Source organism: Polyodon spathula, chromosome 3 (assembly GCF_017654505.1).
Source record: "Polyodon spathula isolate WHYD16114869_AA chromosome 3, ASM1765450v1, whole genome shotgun sequence".
Taxonomy (NCBI): domain Eukaryota; kingdom Metazoa; phylum Chordata; class Actinopteri; order Acipenseriformes; family Polyodontidae; genus Polyodon; species Polyodon spathula.
Window position 1 is genome coordinate 2,624,482 of NC_054536.1, and position 25,328 is coordinate 2,649,809.

Below are 25,328 nucleotides of genomic sequence, written 5' to 3' on the forward strand. Positions count from 1 at the left end.
TTTGAACGATGTTAATGAGTTGACCTCTTTTGAACTCCTGCATTGCTAAGATTTGACTGTTTTATTTTAATTATTGTATTAAAGAGGTTTTAGCTGTAATAACATACCTTATCTAAAACACATACTTGCAGTACACATGTAGCTTAATATACAGTAATGTGCTGTGTTGCCTTGTGTGTTTTTCTACAACTGATGAAACAGTGGCGTTGAGGTACCCCTATAGAGATTCCACATTGATACTTAATTTGCGTGAAGAGAATTTGACAGATTATTCAACAGTACATATTTCATTATCTTCTGCTCTTCCAGATGTGTTATCATTTTAACCCATTACATCCAGATCAGTAAATGCACAGGGGAAATTCTTTTTTTTTGTTAGCTTTCTGTTTTTCTAGCTTCTTGTTTAGGTTCCATCTGTGTCAGTTGGCAGGACATCTCTTACACAGTGGCACTGTGTGGACAGTGTTTTCCTAACTTGTTTTACCAGACCTATGGAATCCCATAAAGTGCCAGTTGATTTTCAGACACTTTTCGAAGTTGGGGAGGGTCCAGTGACATCCATCTTGCTTACTTCGTTACCCATGCTACAGGAGGCGCCTGCTCAACATTGTAGGGTTGTGGTTCAGTTTCTCATAATTACATTCATGCTGTTATTGACATCATTAATGAATTATCAATAAAAGATAATGTACTACATGTATTCTAGTCAATTGCATCATCCGTCTATTTTTTTGTACACGATTGGACCTTATTTTTGGTGCCACTGTGTGTACCGGGCAGTGCTGTGTGATGCACTGCCATTACAGAATCTGTCCCCTGTCACTGAGATGAGAGGAGCTTAGAAGCTCTAAAACCACGAATGCAGATGAGCCCGGCTCTTTTGCATTGAGGTTAAAGTGCTTGCTTGCCATGTGTGGGGTCACAGGTTCACACCCAGCCTCTTCTCTGTTACACATGCATATAAAAATAGAATATATGTCTGCTTATTATTTGCTTGGCACTAGATAATTCCCTGTTTGCCGGTAGCTTAATGTTGTTTATTTCAGTCGTATTTATAGAATACCACAATAGATTAGCGTAGTCCCAAGACTGTCTGAGTTATTCACACAGAGCGGGCCTCATGGGCTTTAATCTGCCAGCATAGAGTGTTCTGTTTGTTTGATGAATGATATTGCATGTGGTGAACACACAACCTGTGCAAGGTTCATGTCTTCTGACCTGTAAGCAACTCTTTCTGCTTGTGGAGTCAATCAGTTATTCAGAGTGTAAACTCCTGGCGTCAGCAGCCCTTTAGCATGCTGTTCATAGTAAAAATGGCTAGAATATATTTCCTTCTTGGTTATTCTTGATAACATATATATTTTTTATGAAATAACATCAGTTCTGTAAAGTACATTATAATTAGGGCTTCTGACTTTTGGTTTAAGCGATTGTGGAAGGGTGGTGGACAATTCACTGACAAGGAGGCAGAGCTTTTAGTTGTAACGCCGCTAAGGCGCACTGATTTATTTCAGCCTGCAGAGGGCGCGATTGTCCGTGGTGTGCGTACCGGCAACGGTAAACAAGACCACGGTTATACCAGTCCAGGTACACAGTAAACTGCAGGTGCACTTGCAGGTGCTCTGGAAATAATAAATCATAAAGGACAAAAGGCGAAAGAAAAAGGGAAAATAAAACACAGTAATAAAACTACAAAACAAAGGTGCTGCACTCTGCAGCGTTCACCCCGACCACTGCTACTCATACGGCCCGGGTCTCCGTTCCCTCTCTACCCTAAACAATAATCGGGGTCTGCCCAAGTTTTTCCCTGTTACAAAAATATTATCTTCTTTCTTTAATCAATTACGTTTTTATCTCACTCGTTCTTCTCCGGCTGTGCTCGGTCCGGCAGCAGAGCTTCCTCCAGCTGGCAGACCCGAGGGAACCCCAGAGCGTCATTTTATTAGTGCAGCAACCCCCCAAAGCCTGCCCCTCAGCCACTCAGAGAGAGGGGGGAAACCCACACACCCTCTTTTCCACCTCTCTGTGTCAATGCCGTGACTGACAGGCTGCTATTGTAGGGCTGCTGCCCTCTTCTCACACCACTATGAATGTGCCCAGAGAGTCAGCGCAGGTCTCCCCTGTTACACCAATAAAAACCGTTAAAACACCCCTGATACAAGATTGTTTATTTACCAACAATAGACAATCTGTAACTGCAGTGCATCCCACAACACCGCCCATTACACAGTCAGCATTGTTTGTCAGTAACCTCTGGGTGTTTACAAAGTTATGGCCATGTTTTATCCCAAGTGTACAGAATCTAAAGCAGGGTGTTGTTGATAAATTGCATGTGACTGTGAAGTGGACTTGAATGCTTTTTACTGAGTCACAGCTGCAGGGAAAAAAGTATATAATTCATCATCAAAGCCCTTGCCCAGAATGAGGCTTTTTTTTTTAAATCGTTGTATTGCTGTGTAATCTTTTCTTGCTGTATAATCATTGTATGGGCTCTGTAATCATTGTATGGGCTCTGTAATCATTGTATGGGCTCTATAATCATTGTATGGGCTGTGTAATCAATGTATGGGCTCTGTAATCATTGTATGGGCTCTGTAATCATTGTATGGGCTGTGTAATCAATGTATGGGCTCTGTAATCATTGTATGGACTCTGTAATCATTGTATTGCTGTGTAATCATTGTATTGCTGTGTAATCATTTTATTGCCATGCAATCATTGTATGGACTCTGTAATCATTGTGTTGCTGTGTAATCATTGTATAATTATTTTTATTTTAATATGTCTGTTTTTAAGCCATTGCCAATTTTTTTGAGTAGTAAGTGAATAGCACCATTTTCCACACACAATGCAATGCTCCATTTTTGATTCTCTCTTTGTCTCATAGATGAGTCTGTGGAGACCACTTTGACCCAATTTGACAGTCTTGGTGGAACTTGAATGCCCATGTTAATAGCCTAATGATACCCTAAGTCTCTTTGGGTTCCATATCTATCCCTCGAGAAACACGTACTTAGGTTTAGGATAGCAGTGTTTCAGCCTTATTCTTCTAGCCTCTGTTTTCACCTGACTCATTTATCCTTCTCACAGACTTCTACACCTGCAATCAGCCTGTATTCCAATGCACTGAGTTCCTTTTAGCTGCAAAATTGTGTTATGTGTGCATGCAAGCATGTCTCTTGCTGAGGTAACCTATACCTGCTTCATTTTAGCAACCAATGCTTTTTTTTAAACTAAAATGTTTGTGGGTTATCAACTTTACCCACCACATGTTTAATTATACAAAATGCACTGATGGTAAGATTAAGCAGAATGGCCTGAATTTGAAATTGAGGAAGATCAAGTTTCCCAGGACACACCTTTGTTTGTTCCTGCAACAACCAGTCACAGTCTTCCATGTCACAGCAGGTGTATGATTCCCCAATTTATTTGATCAAATCTGCTCACTCCTATTAATGTACAATGTGTGTGGCTTCTACAGTAAATAATGTTATATCTGTAGGTTTGCTGTTGCTTCTAATCGTTAATTGCCTGTGTGATTGGTTGTGATATGCTTGATTAACCCCAAAGAACCTGCACAGGCCCAAACAGTTTTCTTTGATGCAGGATCTCTTTTAATGTGCTTTACAATGGAAAGCCTACTAAAGCGGTTGTTCTGCTGTTAGCATGGAACTAATGAAGATTGTAGTTGGGTTCAATTAGGATGGAATATTTCAGGAACGAGTTCTCTGAAAGCACATGCATTGAACGCTTTAACAACTGTACTTGATATAGTTTTTCTTAGTCTTGCCGTATGATGCACTTTGGCCTATTCATGGTTATAACAGCATAGAAGCACTTGTATATTTTTCACAGATGTGTGTTGTCTCATTAAAATGTGGAGTAATTACCAGGAGGTAGCTAGGATAGCACTGGAATAATGTGACAGCTCTCAGATGATCTAAACAGTGTTGTATCTAAATACAGCCACTGTGTAGCTAATTATAGGAGGGTTGTTTATGTACCACAGTTATAAAAATGCAACTTTAGCAGCTCTTTGAATCAGTTGATTCTAGTAGTGTGCTGTACCTATTGAAAGGAGTGATAACCAAAGCTTTCAAATCCCATATGTTTACTCTTATTACCATTATCACTGGACCAGTTGTTTTCTAATGTACATATATTGTAACAGAGCGGCCACTCGATTTGGTTTGTTGCCCTTTTAAAAATGAACCAAGACACAAAACTGGAGGTTTAAAAGCGCTGATGCTCTATTTTTAATGAACAAAATAAACAAAATAAACAAAACGAAACAAAACAAAACATCAAGTTCCGTTTTGGAGTCAGGAACCTTCTCTCTCTCTCTCTCTCTCTCTCTCTCTCTCTCTCTCCTCTCTCTCTCCTCTCTCTCTCTCTCTCTCTCTCTCTCTCTATATATATATATATATATATATATATATATATACACACACACACACGCACACAGTGATTTTTTTCTTTTGGTATAATCAGGCTATTAGAGTTCTTCTTTATAGCTCTACTTTAGAAATCTTGAACTGCTCTTCCTGGAACCTGTTTCAAACTCACAAACATGTGCTTTGGCTAAACAGTGGAAAATGACCTTTACCACAGGAAAAGTGGAAACAAACCTTACTACAGTGTGGCACTATAGATCCCCAAATAAAGTACAATTAAAAAAACTATGAACAAAGAATATAACAAATGATATCACAAGTGTTGCTTAAACTGCCAAGAGGTAAGAGAATGCATTATAAAGCCCTGGTTATCAATCCCCTTTACGTTGTGCAAGCACTCAGTCACTGTAGCTTTTATTTGCTGCTGATTACTGTTGCCCTTGACTGTTTAGTGATTTCTGGCTTGTCCTTGAATAACCTGATTGACATGTTTGCCCTGCAGGAGCTGGTGGGGAGCAATCCTCCGCAGAGGAACTGGAAAGGAATTGCAATCGCCCTGCTTGTTATTCTGGTCATCTGTTCCCTGATTGTCACTTCTGTCATTCTTCTAACACCAGGTAGTGTAAGCAAGTGCCATGCATTTAATGTTGCATTTTTTCTTCTTCTTCACACTTGGTAACAATAAACATGACCACATTGTGAGGCTAGACATTCAATATGCAATGTGCCAGAAAATATATACATCTGGTCATGCACAAATACAACAGGTCAGAGGTGTAGGTAACCGTGCTAGTTTTTAAATATTGAATCTGCCACAAGTCATTTCAGCACGTGCTTAAGCATAGAAAACATGGTTCTTGATACTAGTGCCACTGTCGCTGTCGCAGTTTATCTTTATAATTGTTGATATAAGGCATTTCATTTGGATTATCTGTTATATCTTGAAGATATTCAAAGATTCCATGTGCTGAAAGCGTTGCAGCGTGTGTTTTAGTCCTTTAGTCCTTAGTTGCCAGAAAGGCAACCAGCAGAAACGTGAACCCTCATACCTCTCAAACAATGAAGCACTTACATGAAAGCAAATCGGATAAACCATTCAATAGTAACATTCTTGTATTGTCAAAGTAATATGTGGCATATTCTTAATCCAGAAATATGTGTGTGTTTTTCATAAATCAAGAAAAAAAATTATATAAGAAGGTAATTGTCATGCCTAGAGGTTAACAGGAGCAATATATTTCTTGTTTGAAAATCACAGTTCTCTCGAGATACTGTCATGCAAGACAGTCCCCGAGGAATGAAAAGCTGAATAAACACCAAGCCACCTTGTGGCTCGGAACTTGGTTTCATGAGACTAGGTTTCAGGCCACTGCACGGCACACCAGGGGAGACTTAGGATTTGATACAGCAGTTGCCTCAAACTAGGTCTCCCAGTCTCCTAGAACCAGATTTCAAGCAACTGTTCCTGAAAAATTGGCTTTGTGTTCCCTCAGCTTTAAAATGATATTTTGATGTATTTAGGCTTTTTAAAAAGGAGTGTTTGATTTGTTTTTCTCCAGCACTAGTTGAATCAAAGAATGGCCTCCAGCCAGCTGTAGAAACGGATATGAATTGTGTGATATTTGCCTTGCGTATTATATATGTGGGAGTAGTTAGTTTTGTATTGAGTTCCATATTGGCTAATGTTGAACTATGAAACATCTCATCTCATCTTATTATCTGCCACTATTGGTCAGAGACACTTTTTTCATTATCAGCAGAAAACAGCAGTGTTTTATGAATATTTGTCTTATATAACATTTCATTCAGTGCTTCATTACAACATACTGTTAGGAATTAATATTACTTTATTTTATTTGCAGGTGAGGATGACAATCTGGCACGCAAGGGGAAGGTGGCTTTGGAGGATGTCTTTAGCAGATTCAAGATCCGTGACCCGGAAGCCAAGTGGATCACTAGTAAGTCACATGTCCTATTTTGCATAAAAAAGTGAAATACTGTATTGTACTGTATAAGTACTGCATTTCATACACATTCACGCATTTTGCTAAATTACAATCAGATATATGTCAGGTCCAGCTTGAGCACTGAAATGATCATCCTGGAGGTGACAGTCTTTTAATTGGTGGTGGAGTAGATGAGATGAGTAATGTTACAATGTATGCATTTTAAATTAGGTGCAAAACATTTTTCAGATTTTTCTCCAACTATGTTAGATGGTTTTGTAACCGGGTGGAGGATGGGCGCGAACCGGCGCAGCACAAGCGAGTGTCTTAACCGCAATGCAAAAGAGCCAGGCTCCTCTGCATTCCTGCTTTTAGAGCTTTTAACTGTTATGTTATGTTGTTGGGTTCAATAAAGATTCAATGAAATGAAATAGAACTTGTTTTTATTTAGTCAACTTCAGAAACGTGTTACAGGTCAGCCATGTTTGTAAGTCAGCTTTCTGTTCCAGGGGCTATCTAACAATTACCACTTCCTTTTATATTAAGGCGCAAGGTCTCATCTATATATGACCACATATCAATACATCTTCCCTTTTTATTTTTTAAAAGAAACTACTTCACCCTTGTCTCAACTAACAAAATATATAATAATATAATATAATAACAATTACTTTTTGCAGACATGCTCTAGTCCACTTGACCATATCTTAACATGAGCAATAAACGGGCTTAACCTATTTACATTCCTTAGCTTGGGAGGAGAGGTTACAAGCACATCACTCTCACCATGAACCTTTACCGTTCATGTCCCTCACTATTTTATTTATTTATTTTAGCAAGTCTCTGTCAGTCTTTCTGGACCCTTCACTTCATGACTAGATCTTCTGATTACATCAGTCTTGTTTGGTTTTATGGTATATGTTGCTGATTCTTCTGTGACTACATCAATTTTCATTGATGATGTCATGGTGAGTTCGACGAGTTACTGCACCTTGTTCGGTCTGAATGGTGTATGATCTCGGATGTCCTTGCTCGATGACAGAGCCTCTCTGTGTGCAGGTGTCTGTTGTTTTGTTCTTCAGTCTTACCTGATCGCCTCTTTCATGCTTTTGTTTTAATTTCTGATGCTCTTTGTATTTTCTGAATGTCCTCCCGTGTTCTGTTTTGAGAAGCTCTTCTTTCATTGGAAGATTGGACCTTATTCTTCTGCCCATGAGCAACTGAGCAGGTGATAGTCCGCCCTCTAGCAGTGTACTTCGATACACAAGGAGACTATTTTAAAAGTCACTTCCACGATCTTTTGACTTTTGCATCATTCTTTTTACTGATTGCACAGACTTTTCCACTAGTCTGTTTGACTGAGGAAAATGTGGACTTGAAGTGGTATGGACAAAATCCTAGTCCTTGACAAATCTCTTCAATTCAGCACTTGCAAACTGTGGTCTGTTGTCTCTGAATACCTCAGTGGGTACACCATGTCTAGAAAAAATGCATTTCATGCTGGTAGTACTGCTTAACCTACACACTTCAGGGTAGAGAGAGAAACAATCAGTAACAATCAGAAAATCCTTTCCTTGACACATGAATAGGTCTGTGCCTACCTTCTGGTTTGTTGGATGTGGCACAAGGTGAGGATTCAAAGGTTCAGCTGGGTTGCTTGATCTGTATTTCAGGCATGATGCACACCTAGTAACCTCTTGTTCTATTTCTTGATCTATTCTGGGCCAGTACATGACTTCAATGCTCTTTTCTTGCACTTTTCCATTCCCATATGTCCTTCGTGAATCTTTTTCAGCCTTTATTTTCTCAAGCAATTTTTCTGCCTTTGTATACAACCTCTTCTACTACCGATAATTCTGCTCAGCAGTTCCAGTATTTAATTACATCTTGAATATAGTCCTGCGTGACGTTTGGCCAGTCTTGCAGTATTGTAGTCTTCAGGTTTTTCAGTGTTTCATCTTTCTCAGTCTCAGCTCAAATCACCTGTATCTTTATGTCATGTTTTTGTCAAACATATGTTTATGTCAGCCACTGGCAAGCATGTAATGATTATACCAACATATGCTTGTATCTCTTCTGCAGTCTTCCCCTTTGCTTGCGCATTTAGATCCACTGCTCTAGACAAGGTATCTGCAGTATACATGTATGCTACATCCAGGGCATATCTCTGTAACCTGATCATCATTCTCGGGATTCTAAGTGGACAGTCATTCAAAGGCTTCTGAAACAGAGCAATTAGAAGTTTATGATCAGTTTCCACACTAACTGTTTGTCCAGACACATACTGATGGAATCTCTCACATACAAATGAAATGCTCAAAAGCTGTTTTTCAATTTGCACATATCTTGTCTTCGCCCCAGTCAGAGAACGGGAAGCATATGCTACTGGCTGCCAGCGATCTTCATATTTCTGCACAAGCATGGCTCCTAAGCCATACTGAGATGCATCTGATGAGATTTTGATTGGTTTGGCTGGGTCATAACACTGGATCCCCTGGCAGGAGTTTCTTCAATTCCTGACAGACTGTCTCCTGTTCATGGATCCAACTCCATTCAGTGTTTTTTCTCTGTAGGTTGTCTGAGTTTTCCCATGTAAGTGACCATGCCCATGAGTCTCTGAAGATCCTTTTTTGCACTGTGGATGTGGCATGTTCTCAATGGCTGATACATTCACCTTGTCAGGCCAGATGTCTTCACTGCTGATAATGCCCCCTACAAAAGTCAGTAACTCCAGGTAAGTACTACTTTTTATAAATTTTCAAGTCTGCTGTTCTTGTCGCATCAAGCACTTCCTTTAATCTGGCGTCATGTTCCGCTTTAGATCTCACCCATTGACGTGTCAACACCTTTAATATGTCCAGAGATCATGTGAATGTTTTTTTGATACACTTCAGGCGCTGAAGCAATTCAAATGGTAGTCTTAGGAATCTGTATCTTTCATATGGAGTGTTGAACGTGCACAATTTGGAGCTGGCTTCATCCAGTCTTCAGTTGCCAAAATCCTGAAGAAGCATCCAATTTGCTGAAGCATTTTACATTAGAAAATTGTACCATGATTTCTTCTTGTGTTGGAAGTTTAAAATGTTCTCTCGTTATTGCACGATTCAGGTCCTTGGGTTCCAAGCATATTCGTAGCTTTCCGTTCGACAGTTACAAGTGAGCTCACCCACTCTGTTGGTTCATCTATCTTTTTGATCTTTTTGATCCATGCTCTCCATTCTCTCTAGTTCACCTGGAAGGCAACCAAGTCCATTAAACATATCACTGTACTACTGCATTATTGCTTTATAGTCACTTTGACTCTCAACCATGAACACTCTCTTCACTGGGTCCATTTTTTCACATGCAGACAAGCCAAGCATTGCTTGTACATCTTTGGCACCAGCACGAATGACCACCTGTACACCTTGTTCTTTATGTGATATTAGCGATACATTTTCCTTTTACTGCTGTCTCTGAGTCAGCATAACCAGTTACTTTCACTTTGTCTTCATGACGTTTTGGTCTAGACTTCTGTAGTCCTTTCCAGAACTTAAATGAAACAAAAATGTCTGTCACTTGCAACAGAAGCATCAATTCTCTCTCATTGTTTTTATCTTCTGTTAGAACATCCACATAGAATTCATCAATCCCTTGTTCAACAGCAACTGCTTGACTTTGCTGTGTTTGTGACTTACAGCAACTAGCAAAATTATTATTTGTTGCCACATTTTTTAATTGCTTTTCCATATGCTGGGCACTTTCTGGGACTATGCTGTGTTTATCCCTTTGCAGTCCATTTATTCAGCACTTATCAGGCACGTCAGGTCAAATTTATTTTCACACGCGCTGTTTATTTTACACCCGCTGTTTGAAATATTATTTTTTTCAGGGTAAAACAGGTTTAAAAGGCATTGCATGACAAAAACGACATCAGTACTGCATCTTCAGCCAAGCCACACCCCTTGTTTGCTGTATTTTGCTGATAAATCCTCTCCGGAGCACTTGTTTTATCACCAGACTCCTCAATAATGTGATCCAAGTCATTATTTTATTATTATAACATCTCAAAAAATTATGCAAATGTCCGTGATATTCTCTGAGCGCTGGATGCGGAAGCAGCTGTCTCCTTTGTTTTTGTCCATGTTATTTCTGTGGTGCATGGGGCTATGCCATGCCCTTTTTTTCGGCTTCATTCGGCTCCTATCAGTCTCACTCAGCCATTGAAAGGTTTTCTCAGCTTTTTCCGGAGAGAAAATGACTAGAGACCTGTGCTTGATCCTTTTTGAACCATGTCTGATGGACTGTTTTTTCTCCAAAGCAGAAGAATTTACAATAAAATTGTCAGGTTAAAAAAAAAAAAATATATATATATATATACAAAAATTAAAAAAATGTTTTTTCTATGTATTCTTGTGTCTGTTTTATAAGCAGGATAACACACAACAGGGCGTGGGTTGTGTTGTATTAACATATGGTGTTGTTGGTATGAAGGCACTGACTCAGCTTCGCTTCGTGCCTCCAACCCAACCACAGCCATATGTTAGTGCAGCACAACCCACACCCTGTCGTGTGTTATCCCTTACATAATCAACCCCTGGTCTCAATGTTCACACATGCTTTTATAATATCTTCCATTAATAAGGTACATGTATATTGTTTCACAGTATAATGAGGTAGACAAAGCCTCTCTGAAATTCCTTTATATTATATCCTGAGGTATTTCCCTGTGGTCAGAATATAAAAATAGTTCTTACAACTGTTTCAGTCAGTCGTGACCCTTCTACCGAGGAAGACTGCTTCGGAGGATCTGATTTAGTCATCTGTTGTGTAACTTGAGTTGGCCATTTTACAGCTTCTTTGTTATGTACATATTCTCAAGCCAAGGCCTTAAATCAAACAGCAGCATCTCTGCTTTCTATTCTTCAGAGAAGTTTGTACATTGAGTATTGCTCATCCAGTACACTTGGACTTTTGATTTATTTATTTTTTTTTGGCTGACATTGAAGTCTTTACTTTTAATATGTGTTAAATAAACATCTCATCTATCATTTCAGTGAATGTTTTTGTTTGCTTCACACTTAATAATTAAGTCAGACTAATTAGAAAAAAAAAAAATCAAAACAGTGAGACAGTTTAATACTTTTTATGTCTTAATACAAGACTAAAACTAAAAAGGGAACTAAAACTCTTTGGAAATCTGTAATAAATGTTTACGGCCATGAACAGAATCAACCTGTTAGATATATCAGAGGTACAGTGATGTTATCATTTCTTTTAATATACCAGTGACCCTGTCTAGTTTATAAGAATATCTTCTCATGAATACTTTGGGTTGGCAAGAGGACTTTACAATGTGTGTGATTTGGTTTTGGGAGTCTACATTGCACAAGATGACAGGGCTAAATATGATCTACTGGAATGGGATGAAACCTGGCAATGTGATTGGCTGAGATAGGCTTTATGATTTCTACTCGTTATCTAATTGTGTGTACCCTGTCAGTCACCCAACATGCCATTCAGGAAGGTCAAAGAATGAAATAAATACATAAATCAATAACAGACACATACACACAAAATGCAGATTTCCCTTACAGACTCTAGTGCGGAGGTGCATTGACTTACACAGGGGAGCACAGTCAGTTACAGCCATGAGTAATTAACCAGTAAATAGGAGCCATATTTTCCAGACAGAAGTAAGAGTTAGTAATTTCTAAGAGAAAAATACACTTTTCTTTTCCATAACACCTTAAAAATATATGACACTTCTGTCAAAGTGAGTTTGTTAAGGTGGTGTGCTATATTATTATTATTATTATTATTATTATTATTATTATTATTATTATTTATTATTATTATTATTTGTTTATTTACAGAGACTAGTTGCAACTGCTATCAGTTTTCATGCATCTTCCATCATACACAAAATCAGATACTGCAAATCCCAACAGACAGCATTGCTACCCCCATTCTTTCATGTGCTTTTCATTAACCTGTACTGTACATATTCCATTTTTCAATGATAAATTAGGCATCACCTTGCTTTGCAAACCTGCTACCCTCACACCTACTACTACTTCATACTCAGCACACACATGTGTTCTGTGAGTTTCTGTGTGGAGTTTGTATAAAAAAAAAATCAATGAACTCTTTCCTGTGCCTCAGGCCTCAGCCTGTGTTGTCTTGATTTGATAAGATCATTCCTACACTCTGCTGCACTGGATTCAGTATTATCTGCTTATTAGAGCACCTGTAGTTAAACCTGACCTTGATACGTAAGCTGTCAATCTAATGTTATATGTATGCAATAAAGCCCGACAGGCCGTCCATATTTGTCAAATGTACGGACTTCACCAGGCATTTTTTTTTTATTAAATATCCTTACCCAATAAAGTAGTCCCATTTATAACTTTGAACTACACACTAAAATAAGCTGAGTAAATACACTTTAATGGGCATTGCCATTGAAAAGCTACACCATGGGGCGGAGTTGAGACAGCACTGAGTTATTTTTTCCCTGTCACTGACAGAACAGATGGGAGGAATAGAAATAAATACGACGACGTCTGGGATTTCAGTGGTTTTTCAAGGTGTGTCTGAGAGGGGTGGATAATGTGCAGAAGTGCCTTTTTGTGTTTTTCTGTAGCCTTTATGAACCGATACAAATATATATTTTTTAAGTGTCAGAGTCGGGGTGACTGAGTATAAAGACAGTGATTTTTTTTTTTTTGTTTTGTTTTGTTTTTGATATCTTCCAGTTCATTTAAAGTTCTTCATTCAAATCGTCATGTCTGCTTAGTGCTTTGGGATTTTTTTGCAGGTAATTGGTCACTCAGTTTCATAGTTACAGCTGTACTTTTGTAACTGTAAAAGCAAGATGGCTACAATCCGATACTTTTATATTCTGTGAGGCAGGGCAGTATTTAGAATATGTGACAAGGCTCCAACTGTCCCTATCCACCCAATATACGGAGAGCTGGAACCTTGCTCGGCCAATCACATTGTTTCACGTTCCATTGCCAGCCCTGGATTATAAAACCCTGAATGCAGTATGAAGAACAGATCAAACTGTTCATGTAGTTCCGTAGAGCAACATTGCCCTTATATACCTCATTGTGCCAGATTGCAGTAGGGTCTGTTTTAATGATACATAGCAGTGGCTTTTAAAATGTATAACTCTGATTCCACTGTATTGTTTATTTATTACTGTAGGGTCTTTTTAATGGTACATAGCAGTGGCTATTAAAATGTATAACTCTGATTCCACTGTATTGTTTATTTATTACTGTAGGGTCTGTTTTAATGATGCACAGCGGTGGATATTAAAATGTATAACCCTGATTCCACTGTATTGTTTACTGTATGTACTAATGTGAGTAAAGAGATCAGTACAGGGGTCCAGGTTAGAAACTCCAGCAGGTGTATTATAGACCCACCATAGTGTGGATCAGGGTGTCCAATGGAAGGCTCTTCACCCAAATCTGAGACCCACAATAAGGCTTCTTTTAATGGGTTTTAAAGACTGCAAGGAAAGCTGTAGACTTAGGGGGAGGAGAGTGAACACCCCACTGCTGGTTAGCCTGTAAACTCTCAGCGCTGATACTGTATCTTCAGTGACAGTTCTATCATGGCTAAGCAAACCATCAGTGAGTTCTGATTTGTGTGAGCTGTATGAATCACTGCATGCACATTGCTGCCAGCTCCTGTATAAAACAACTCTTACACACTGATTTATTCAAGGGAACCATTTTCATTACACAATAAACAGGCAAAAATTCAAGCCCTGCTATGAGGTTACAGTGTGTACTAGGCAGGATATTGGGTAGGTTTGTTATTTATAACCATCATACATAATATGCATGCTATATGATTTGTGTTGTTTTTTTAAAAAAAAAAAATATTAGTTTTTTTAATAAAGCAGCAAATCTTTTTGACACATTCTTTGATTGTTTTCTTGTAACCAGCTAGCTTGTTTGTGTGTTTGTAACTATGCAAGTTGTGTAGCTCTGCTAAGTTTCCTTATGGGATACAAGTCAGATACTGTAGCTGATGGATGAGTCATTGTTTTTAAGATTTGTGTGAATATTTTATGAGCCTACACACAACAGCTAGAAAAAAGGAAATAATAATAATAATAATAATAATAATAATAATATTTCCAGTGTTTGTAGTTGAAAATGTTTTAGATGAAATAGGACATATACATCTACTTTCATCCCATAATACGTACCGAAAATTGTAAGGTTTTGCGATGAGACATTCATGTGTAACGACCTTCTACTGTAAGTGAGTCTCTATACATGACTTTATTTTTTATGAGAATGTAACAAATAATACTTAAGATTTTATTATTATAGTCGAGACGCCTCTGGGGGGGGGGTGGGGTTCAATGGGCCTTTTCTTCCCCATGGGGGGGGGGGTGGGTGGGGGGGTTAGGCGGGGGGGGGGGTGGGGATAAGAAGGTGGGTGAGGGTACTCAAGGCTGAAAAAAAAAGGTGATCACTAACTATAATCAATTTGAATTGATCAACTTGAAATATAATTCTTTATTATAGTCTATAAATTCGAATGAATGTTTTTCTGAATCATTGTGAATATACTGTCATTGGATAGAACATTTGTTTCTAAACATTCTCTGATCATTCAGAGCGGTTCTGAAACAGATACCAAGGCTTAAAAGAATCAAGTTTGTTCTTTTGTCCACTTTGCAACAAACGGCATCACTCTACTTTTAATTTAGTCAGGGATTGCAACATGTCATTATCTTTTCTTTGTAAATGCTTTATTCTGTAAAAAAATAAAATAAAAGCACAGTAAACTGTTAAATTCACCACTGTCAATATATCATCTTTTTGGGTTCACACGGTTATTCACCGGCGAAATCTCGGTCTCAGGCAAAAGTCTTACATGGCATTCCTTAACCTTTTTTCTGAATTCACCTTTTTTACATTAAAGTCATTCTACAATTGTATTGTACTACATACAATGGGAGACTATGCAACTAGAAGATGGCCCTTGTTAATTTGGAGTGGCAGGGGTCGGAGTTTGCAGTGTGAAACAATTCCCTTCTACACTGCGTGCACTAGAAAGCAGTTTCAGATTATTGTTTAAGCTATTGTTCAAACATGTTTGTTTAGTGGTCCCCTGAACTGGGGCTGGAAAGCACAGCTGAACCGGCGCTGGAAAGACTGTATGCAGTCATGGACCAAGCATCAAACATGCAAAATTACAGCAGCACCAAACAACTGGTTGGTAATTAAAAGTACTGTGTAAGAAACTAAAATCCTTAAGCAATCTACCTTAAACTGGTGCAAGAGGCTGTTCTTAAGCCTAGGGCTAAAAGCAGCAACATTTTAACAAAGTTAACTACAAGCATTACAAACCTAATTAACGACTGTGGACACAGCAAATGAACTGAAAGGGTATTAATGGCAACATAAGGAGCTTTTTATTTTATTGTGTTACCTGTTGTCATGTGTTGCTACAGCTGTTTATGTAAGGTGTGTGTATTGTTTTATTTTTTACATTTTTTTTTTACATTTTGACCACTTTTTTAAATTGCATTCCCTGCTTCAAGATGGCTACTCATGTACCTGCATGGAGCTCTAGGAACTACCTTTCCCATCATCCTCCTGCTCACTGGTAAATCCATCTTAGTTACATATGTGTCTGTGACTGAAAACAGAAGCAATTGCCATTAGCACTTGTTTTAAATTAAAAGTGCACCCTTTGAAATTAGCAGTCCAGAAATGTAGGGTCTTGTTAGTTTTAACGTGAACTAGAATAGAAGGGGTTTAAAAAATGTATTCTTGTCATATCCTTGTGACATTTAAGATATTTGGTTCCCAGTTCTTATCTCCTTTCTGCTTTTCATCCCATCACTGAAGCTCTGCATGGTTCAGGTGAGCTGTGAAAGATCATTTCAAGAAGCCTTCAGCTTAGTCTCACACAAGGGTTGTTTGCATTATCATTGTGAGACTAAGGTTAGAGAGTGACATTGATTGAATTCCATGCAGACAATTATGTTGTGAATTGCAGCTGTTAACAAAAGTATTTGTGTCTGTTGTATTTTGTTCTTAACTCTGGAAAAGAGGAATGGCCTCATTGTTTTAAGTGCATGTAGGATTGAATCTCCCACTTCACATTTTTGCACCCTATGTTATACTTTCACATTTTAACCCAGAATTTGTAACAAAGGTCTTTGAAATGGTTCGCAGTCAGAGCCTAAACATCTCAGTGCTTGGTCAAATCGGACGCATGTCCACTCAGATTACTGTACGTATGGTCAGAGCACGGATGAAAAATAATCACTAAACTTTACAAAGACAGCAGGCAAATTAAAACTGAATCACCTGTCTATGTGCTGTATATATTCTGATTGTGAGTCTGATTGTGATTGCGATTCTGACCGGACTAACCTCTGAGTTGATGTACGATTGATTTGCTTTGTGTCCGACAGTGCTTGGGTCAAGTTGACTGGTACCTCTTTTGAAATGCATCTGTTCTGTATCAACAAATGAGTGGGTTTGGCTTCCATTGATTTTTGAGGGTAGGCAATAAAGACCCTACACAGTGAGGGCTGCTTATTTTTGTTCCTAATTGAGACGATTGCTTTGATCATTTAGGGCTAGGAGTTTTCAATTTGCAACAGTTTTTTTCTTGATGTTGGTATGTACAATTTCAGTACAGCAAAGCGTATGGGTTCAAGATGCTTTGAGGAAGGGCCCATACACTATGTGCATTCTAAGCATTGTGGAATGAGCAAACTCTCCATACCTGGGTACCTATTCAAGGACACGAGCTGGAATGCAGAGTACGATGTATAAAACACGGCTTAGTCACAAGGCTGTCTTGCAAAGTTCAAATACAGAATATCCTCAGCGTTACACATTGAATTGAGCTGATAAATTCACTCAATTAGGGACATAGACAGACTACTTTGCTTTTATCAACAAGAAAGAGCTTCATCTACAGGTACCTCATTTTCATACAGTGAAAAAAACACATCACAAAAACATGCTGAAGGTCTGCCCGTCAATATGGTTAATTAAGCAAATTTGTATTGTATAGAGCTGCAGCAGTGTCTCAGACAGCAGATGTATCTGCAGTTACAGCATCAAGGATGCACTGTGCATCAGTCTTAACTGTCTGAATCACATATCCAGGGCTTATTCTAAAAAGCTTATCTGGTTTATGTAGGGATTCATGTCAGAATGATGTGGCAAATAACCGGCAAGTACTATTTTCACTGATATCTTTAACCCATTAAAAGCCATGTGCTGTCATTTGGGTAAACGGAAGACAATATATTAATCCAGCTGCAAGCCTGGGGAAGGGTATGCATGAAATTGTGTTTTTAAAGTGGGTGAGATTGTCAGCTGTGAATGTGATGCTGCATGCTTGCTTTGCCGGATGTCCTGTAGGACAATGCTGGGTTCTGATTACATGCGTTTTCATTCTTATCAGTATGTGCAGGGGTGGTTAAGAACATATTATAGTTCAAGTTTTACCAGCATATCATTGTAATTGTTCAGGACTGATTTCTGATTCTTGCAAACAGTGCAACAGTGTAAAAGTACAAGAGTTTCAGTCAATTCAAGACCTGCTAGCAGGTGAAGAGCACTGAGAATGCTCTAGAGTTCACTGAAGCGTTTGCACTTTTACACTCCTGCACTGTTTGTTAGCACTTTCACCTTTACGTGTGTATAAATTACATGGCTCCATATTTCTGCATAAACTTGGCATACATTGAATATACAGACACCTCGACGTATTGTGCGACACGAGACAAAGCCAAGGGCCTCCAACCCCTGATAAATCTGTATAATGCACGTATATGGACACCCTGTTGAGCCTTATTGCATTTATTATCCAGGTCAAACAGTGGATTTAAAAAAACATATCTATATCCTGCCAATAAAGGGACCAAAAAAGTAGTCTCATGTATAACTTTGAACGGCACACTAAGTAAAGCTGAATACATTTATTTAATTGAAACATGCAAAAGTAAGTAAATATTTATTTTTGATGTGTTTAGTTGTACATTGCTATTGAAATGATCCACAAGGAGGTGGTGTTGAGACAGCACTGAAATGTTTTTTTTTTCTCTCAGTGCAAGACGCTGTTGTTTCAGCAGAACGGAGAGACGGTATTAAAAAAATGAATTTTATGCTGTCTCGGGTTACTTTACTTTTTCTAGGTCTGTGATGTGCAGACGTGTCTTTTTGTGTTTTTCTGGACTGTTTAAAAACGGCTGCAAAGACACTATTTAAAGAGAAGAAGTCAGGGTGAGTGTCTGTGTCGACAGATTCCCCAAGCATGTTTTCATTTAGGTAGCGTTGTATTCAAGTTCGGAGAATCATGTAACTTGAAATTTGTATAATTTTCTCCTTGGGCATTTCTTACATTTACATAAAAATCCCTTAGTATTTTATGAAGATTAGTATTTCCAAGTTTCAACCTCCACCACTTATTCTGCTCAATCTGGGCAGCAGTGTTTCTGTTGATCATAGAGATCAATTCCTTTAAGCTTTCCATTTTTACTGGGTCGTAGGGGCGCCTACACACACTTCTGGTACCACATGTGACGAATTCTCTCACCGTCACGGTTCGTTGCCCCTTTTAAAATAGGCCCAGGACACCAGAAATGGAATTGATTTAAGCGCTGACGCGCACTTTTAATAAACACCAATCAAATAAATTAAACAAAACAAACAAACACCTAGCTCCTTCGTGGAGCACTAACTATACACTCTGGAACCTAACTCAACCAGGACAGCTAAGCTGTTTACCTGTAAATCAAACACAAAACTCACACGGTTTTAACACAGCACTTCACCTTGGCTGCTTGGAAGCAGACCCCAACTTCTGCCTCCCTACACACAGCAGCCCCGAACAAACTGCCTGTCTCTCTTAAATACCCTGCACCTGGCTCTAATTTACAACTACCACCAGGTGCAGGGGATTACTAAACAATAAAACAATTAAGCAATTAAACAATTAAACCCAATAACACCCAAATGTGCATTTTCACATGTTTTTAGCAGGGAAGGATTTTAACCCCCTCCCTGCTATCTCACTATATATATATATATATATATATATATATATATATATATATATATATATATATATATATATATATATATACAGTACCAGTCAAAAGTTTGAGTGCACTTGCTGGAAACTAGTTTTTTTTCATAATTGACAATGTTTTACGTCGTATACGTTTCTGTAAATACTTGAAAATGAAAACACATGTTACAATATACAAAACAAAACATAAGGAGTATCAAAGCAACGTTCAAGAAAATTGAAAATTGTCTCTAAATCTTGGATTCCTCAAAATACCCACCCTTTGCCTTAATAACAGCCTCACAAACACGAGGCATTCGGTTAACAAGTTTCAGCAGGAAATCACCTGACATGTCTTCCCAGCTCTTCTGCAGCAATTCCCAGAGATGTAGGGCACTTACCCTCACCTGTTAACAATAATTAGTGACAAAAGGTTAATTAGGTAACATGCTAGTTAACTCAGAGAACATCTAACAAAGATACTTTTATACTTAGGCCAGTGTTCTAACACTGTGTTATACACATTTCAGACTTTTAACTGACTTGGGCTTCAGACTGAAATCCCCTTGCTTTGGGTGACCATTTCATTGAAATTGGCAAGATTTACATTTTCATTTAAAAATTAAATAAGTACACGTATCATATAATGAAATATTAAGTGTTTATAGACAAGTTTATACAGTTAAAATCATAGATAATCATGAAAAACCTGGTTTCAAGCAGGTGTACTCAAACTTTTAAACTTTTGTACTGTATGTATGTATATATATATATATATATATATATATATATATATATATATATATATATATATATATAGAGAGAGAGAGAGAGAGAGAGAGAGAGAGAGAGAGAGAGAGAGAGAGAGAGATGTTATTTTTCTTCCACTGAGACATGAGTGCTAGACAATTAATATTGGAACCCACAGTCCAGAAATTCCATTATGTAATAATAATATAAACAAATAATTAATGCCTTAAAGCTGCTGTTTTCAGCACCATTTCTACTGTAATCAGACACATGGTGTTGAGCAGGTTTGAAAAAATGAGATTCAGCAATGCTTTTGATAGGTGCTGGTGAAAACTATAAATCAGACTGCAAATTCTCCTCTAGTCCTTGGACAGGATTCTTTACAAGCGAACTTTGCTGCATGTTGCCTGGTCTTTGAGGCACATTATAACCATGCAGCTTTGACGCACGTTATAGTCATACAGCTTTGAGCTCATTATAACCATGCAGCTTTGATCACATTATAACCATGCAGCTTTGATCACATTATAACCATGCAGTGCTGATCACATTATAACCATGCAGTTTTGAGGCACATTATAACCATGCAGCTTTGATCACATTATAACCATGCAGCTTTGATCACATTATAACCATGCAGCTTTGACCTCATTATAACCATGCAGCTTTGAGCTCATTGTAACCATGCAGCTTTGATCACATTATAACCATGCAGCTTTGATCACATTATAACCATGCAGTGCTGATCACATTATAACCATGCAGTTTTGACCACATTATAACCATGCAGCTTTGATCACATTATAACCATGCAGCTTTGATCACATTATAACCATGCAGCTTTGATCACATTATAACCATGCAGCTTTGACCTCATTATAACCATGCGGCTTTGACCTCATTATAACCATGCAGCTTTGAGCTCATTGTAACCATGCAGCTTTGATCACATTATAACCATGCAGCTTTGATCACATTATAACCATGCAGTGCTGATCACATTATAACCATGCAGCTTTGAGGCACATTATAACCATGCAGCTTTGAGGCACATTCTAACCATGCAGCTTTGATCACATTATAACCATGCAGCTTTGACCTCATTATAACCATGCGGCTTTGACCTCATTATAACCATGCAGCTTTGACCTCATTATAACCATGCAGCTTTGATCACATTATAACCATGCAGCTTTGATCACTTATAACCATGCAGCTTTGACCTCATTATAACTATGCAGCTTTGATCACATTGTAACCATTCAGCTTTGATCACATTATAACCATGCAGCTTTGATCACATTATAACCATGCAGCTTTGACCTCATTATAACCATGCAGCTTTGATCACATTGTAACCATGCAGCTTTGACCTCATTATAACCATGCAGATTTTTTTGGCACCACAACTGAAAATTCACCTGTAAAGTATCTCAGCATCTTAATGTTCTTTAATAGTAGAAATGAAAAATTGTTTGCTTATTTGTTTCTGTTTCGAAAACTGTCGGTAGTTTGTCGTCAAATCAAACGAAAAGAGAGTATCTAGGAACTAGTAAACATTTTCTATGTACCACAGTCTCAAAAACAGTATTCACTGGACATGGTCATCCTCGAAATACATAACGATTTCACGCCCATGACATACCATTAACGTAACATACCATAGGTACGTTGAAAAGTCGTTTGTATTATAACCTCTGTCAGACACGTTAGCGGACGTCTACGCTAACGACTAAAATATGTAACTGGATAACAAATTTTTAGATTCCGTAAAAAATCTAACAGTTCTGTGACACATTGTACTAAATTTACAGATAGATATATATATATATAATATATATAGATATATATATAATATCTATACTACGTATTGTCATGAAAGGCGCTTTTTATTAAATAAAATATGTATTTTTTGTATTATGATTACAGAAAACTTTTATTTGCTAACAAGTCCCAGACAATACATTATGATTTTTCTAAGTTGGGGAAAGATACCAATGATGCATACATATTGAACAATTAAAGAGACTCCTGTTGTCTGCTGGGTGTTTAACTTGCTTAAGGTTGGAACATAAAGAGCCTTAGTTTAATTCTTTAATTGTAAACACTGGCAGCATTATCTGTCTGTTTAGATCAATTAAACAGAGCCACTGTAAGAACTGTGCAGATTTACTTCAAGGAGGAGCAGCAGTGAGAGCATGGTAAAACATAATGCATTGTGAAGAATAGCGAGGCAGGGTAAAGCCTATTATTTAATGTGGCACACCAGGGTAGACTATGACAAATGCATAATCATGGGGAAATCGTGGTAAAACTGTAAAAATGCGATGCGAAAATACCTTTGTAAACTTTTATAAGGGGGAATTCAACTGCCTACAACAACAAGGTATATTTCACAGTAGCACATGCATGCTTAAATACAGTAGACAGTGTTAACCCTTTAACTACATAGAGCTTCTTTATTTCATTTATTAAATCATATGGATGTATTTCACTTGGATGTTTAAATGCAATGGAATGACCATTACAGCCCACCAGGACACTGAGTGAAAGGGTTTAAATGGGAAGCAGTTTACAGATCTGCTGTGCTGGAAGGGTTACATAGTGTACAAGCTTAAAGCCTTGCTTTACAGTGGTAGTCTTTGTAAATAAAAATGCTGGTCAATTATTCAGCGTGCATGAGGGTAGGGGTCAGGGCTGGTGGGTGACATAATCTAAACATTGCTATTGGAGCCAACAATTCCTGTAGTAATTCGAGGAAATAGAAGGGAAAAGATATTAGAAATTCATGTAACTATTTAAGCTACATGCTTCATAGTGTGCTAGGCAAGGTAATATAAGTTTGAAAAAATCACATTATACTGTTTCAGTGTGTGCTGTAAAATGTAGTTCTTTCAGTGCATGTTAGTAGTTATATTACTAGTAGTAGTAGTGTGGGCAATCATGTTTTAGATACATAGTATTACTCCTTGCGTATTTGTTTTATGGATATTTAAAATAATTTTCATCTAACAGAATTAATTTTTGTGTTTCACAGATAAAGAGATTTTATATCGTACCCAGGAGGGCAACGTGGTGAAGTTCAATGTTGAAACACAGGAAAACACAACCTTAATAGAAAACAAAAAGTTTGTAAGTGTTCTACTACCGATTCTCAATCCATTTAAGACATATGTGCAATGTGAGCTACCGTAGAACATGAGTACTGTACTAGAAATGGTATAAAACCACTTATTTGATTTTCTGTTAGCCTTTAGCTAAAAATCTTCGGAAAGGCATTACATTTAATAAAACCACTACATAACAAATATGCATGCAAAAAAACCCAATAATTAAAAAGACTTTAACTACCAATTTGCACTAAGCAATAAAGGGAAGTAATAACATCTTCAAAGTCATTTTTGACACAGAATTCAGTTTGTTTTTCACTTTGTCTCTTGATGTGGTCACTTGGGAGACGTAAGCTAGAAACACATTTTCATTGGTAAGCTAATCATTGTCAGGATTGAACAGATTAAGTAGTTGCCACACCCTGCTGTTTATGTAATCATTAAAAGCAGGCAAGTGTAACTGAATTGATATGTTTTACTTTACAGGAGACGTACAAAGTCAGCAAGTATGAAGTGTCACCAGACTTGGAATTTGTTTTGCTTGCGTACAACGTTGCTCCAGTAAGTCCTGTTCTGTTGTTATGTGTAATGAGAGGTATAATCCATCGTGCAGACAGAAGGTACAGTTGCACAATGCTCAGCTCATACTGTATGACATCTGGTGTACATGATTGCCTTGAGCTGAGGTCACAATGAAATGGAAGAGAAGCAGGTGTTGCTTTGTGGGTCTGGCTTTGTTTAGGTCTATTCACATAGCTCATTAAGCAGCCTGTTAGCAGGAATCATGCTGAAAGGAGCCTGATTGTCAACCTCTAATAGTTCAGGTTTTAAAAAAAGAAGGAAAACAACAATATTTCCACAGATAGAACTATAGAAAGTCACCAAGTACCATTATACTGTTTATTTTGTGTAGAGAAAATAAACACCTAGGATATCTCTCTAGTTAGAGAACATTAGCCATTCATTAATATGATGAAGGCACAATTTCTGGTAGTTTAACCAACACTCTTTATACAAAACGTGTGTCTGCGACAGTATATACTCATGTATATACTCAATACTCAATATACATTCAGTGGTGTTAGTGGTAATGAAGCAACTCATTTAACTTCGGACCACGAGCATGTTTTATAACCTGGAGATGAAAGATCCTGGGCCAACATTCACAACACAAGAGAATTTCCATCATAGCCTTCTGTCATCTAGTGGGCATGATAGGTATAGATTTTATAAATGCATCATTGTCATGATGATGCAACATGTATTACACTGCTCCTTTGCAGCATAATGTCAGCTGTCTGTACGAACACATATTTTCATCTGTATTGTTATAAAATAGATAAGCTTGAAGCCCTGTCCCTGTTACAGGGATCAGGAATTAAAGTTTTTTTTTTTTTTTACTTTTTCCAAAATAACTGTTTTGAACTATTGGGAAAGATTAATCAAGGTCTGTACACCAAAGTGCAATCTGCACCTGTGTTTGAAAGGACGACTGTGAATGCTAAATGATTTTACTGTGACTCACTCAATCAAGTTCCATTACTGGTGTTGTTCTGTACAGCAAAGCCATCCAGCAGTTTAAACTTAAGAGCTATTACTGTATCATTTTCACATACATATAATCAACACTATGGGACCTCTGCCAATGATCTTAAAAGCATCATATCTAAATAAAGAATTATGGTGCAACATTCACTCTCACACCATCGCCAAGCACAGAATTACCTTAAATTGTACTTTAGATAGTCAGCGTCATTTATTCCACTTTATTTGAAAATCAGACCATTGCTTAAAGCGATAAAGCAGTGAAAATTGGAATAAAGTGAATTGAGATGAATGCATTTGAATACATTTACACTGCAGCAGTAGACATGGCTGAATTGAATGTCAGCCTGTGGCAGGCTGGCGAGAGGATAGAGGACCAGAGACAGTCTGTAGTTCAAAAAAAATAATTTTATTATAAATACACAAAAATAAAAGTGCACAAGGGCAAAATTAACAAAAAAAAAAAACAATACAAAAACAAGGTTTCCAGGCTGGGCAATGCCTTCACTAGATACCCCAACCCCAACCCC

General features: G+C 37.8%; 1 protein-coding gene across 2 annotated transcripts in view; it reads left to right on the forward strand.

The window, feature by feature from the left end:
- The window catches only part of LOC121310206 (dipeptidyl aminopeptidase-like protein 6), a 161,053-nt gene that overhangs the window by 78,533 nt on the left and 57,192 nt on the right, over nt 1-25,328 (forward strand). For both annotated transcript variants that reach the window (XM_041243511.1, XM_041243518.1), the window contains exons 2-5: nt 4,897-5,011; nt 6,257-6,352; nt 23,181-23,275; nt 23,740-23,814. In XM_041243511.1, the coding sequence (XP_041099445.1) occupies nt 4,897-5,011; nt 6,257-6,352; nt 23,181-23,275; nt 23,740-23,814 (381 nt within the window). The remainder of the gene's footprint in view (nt 1-4,896; nt 5,012-6,256; nt 6,353-23,180; nt 23,276-23,739; nt 23,815-25,328) is intronic.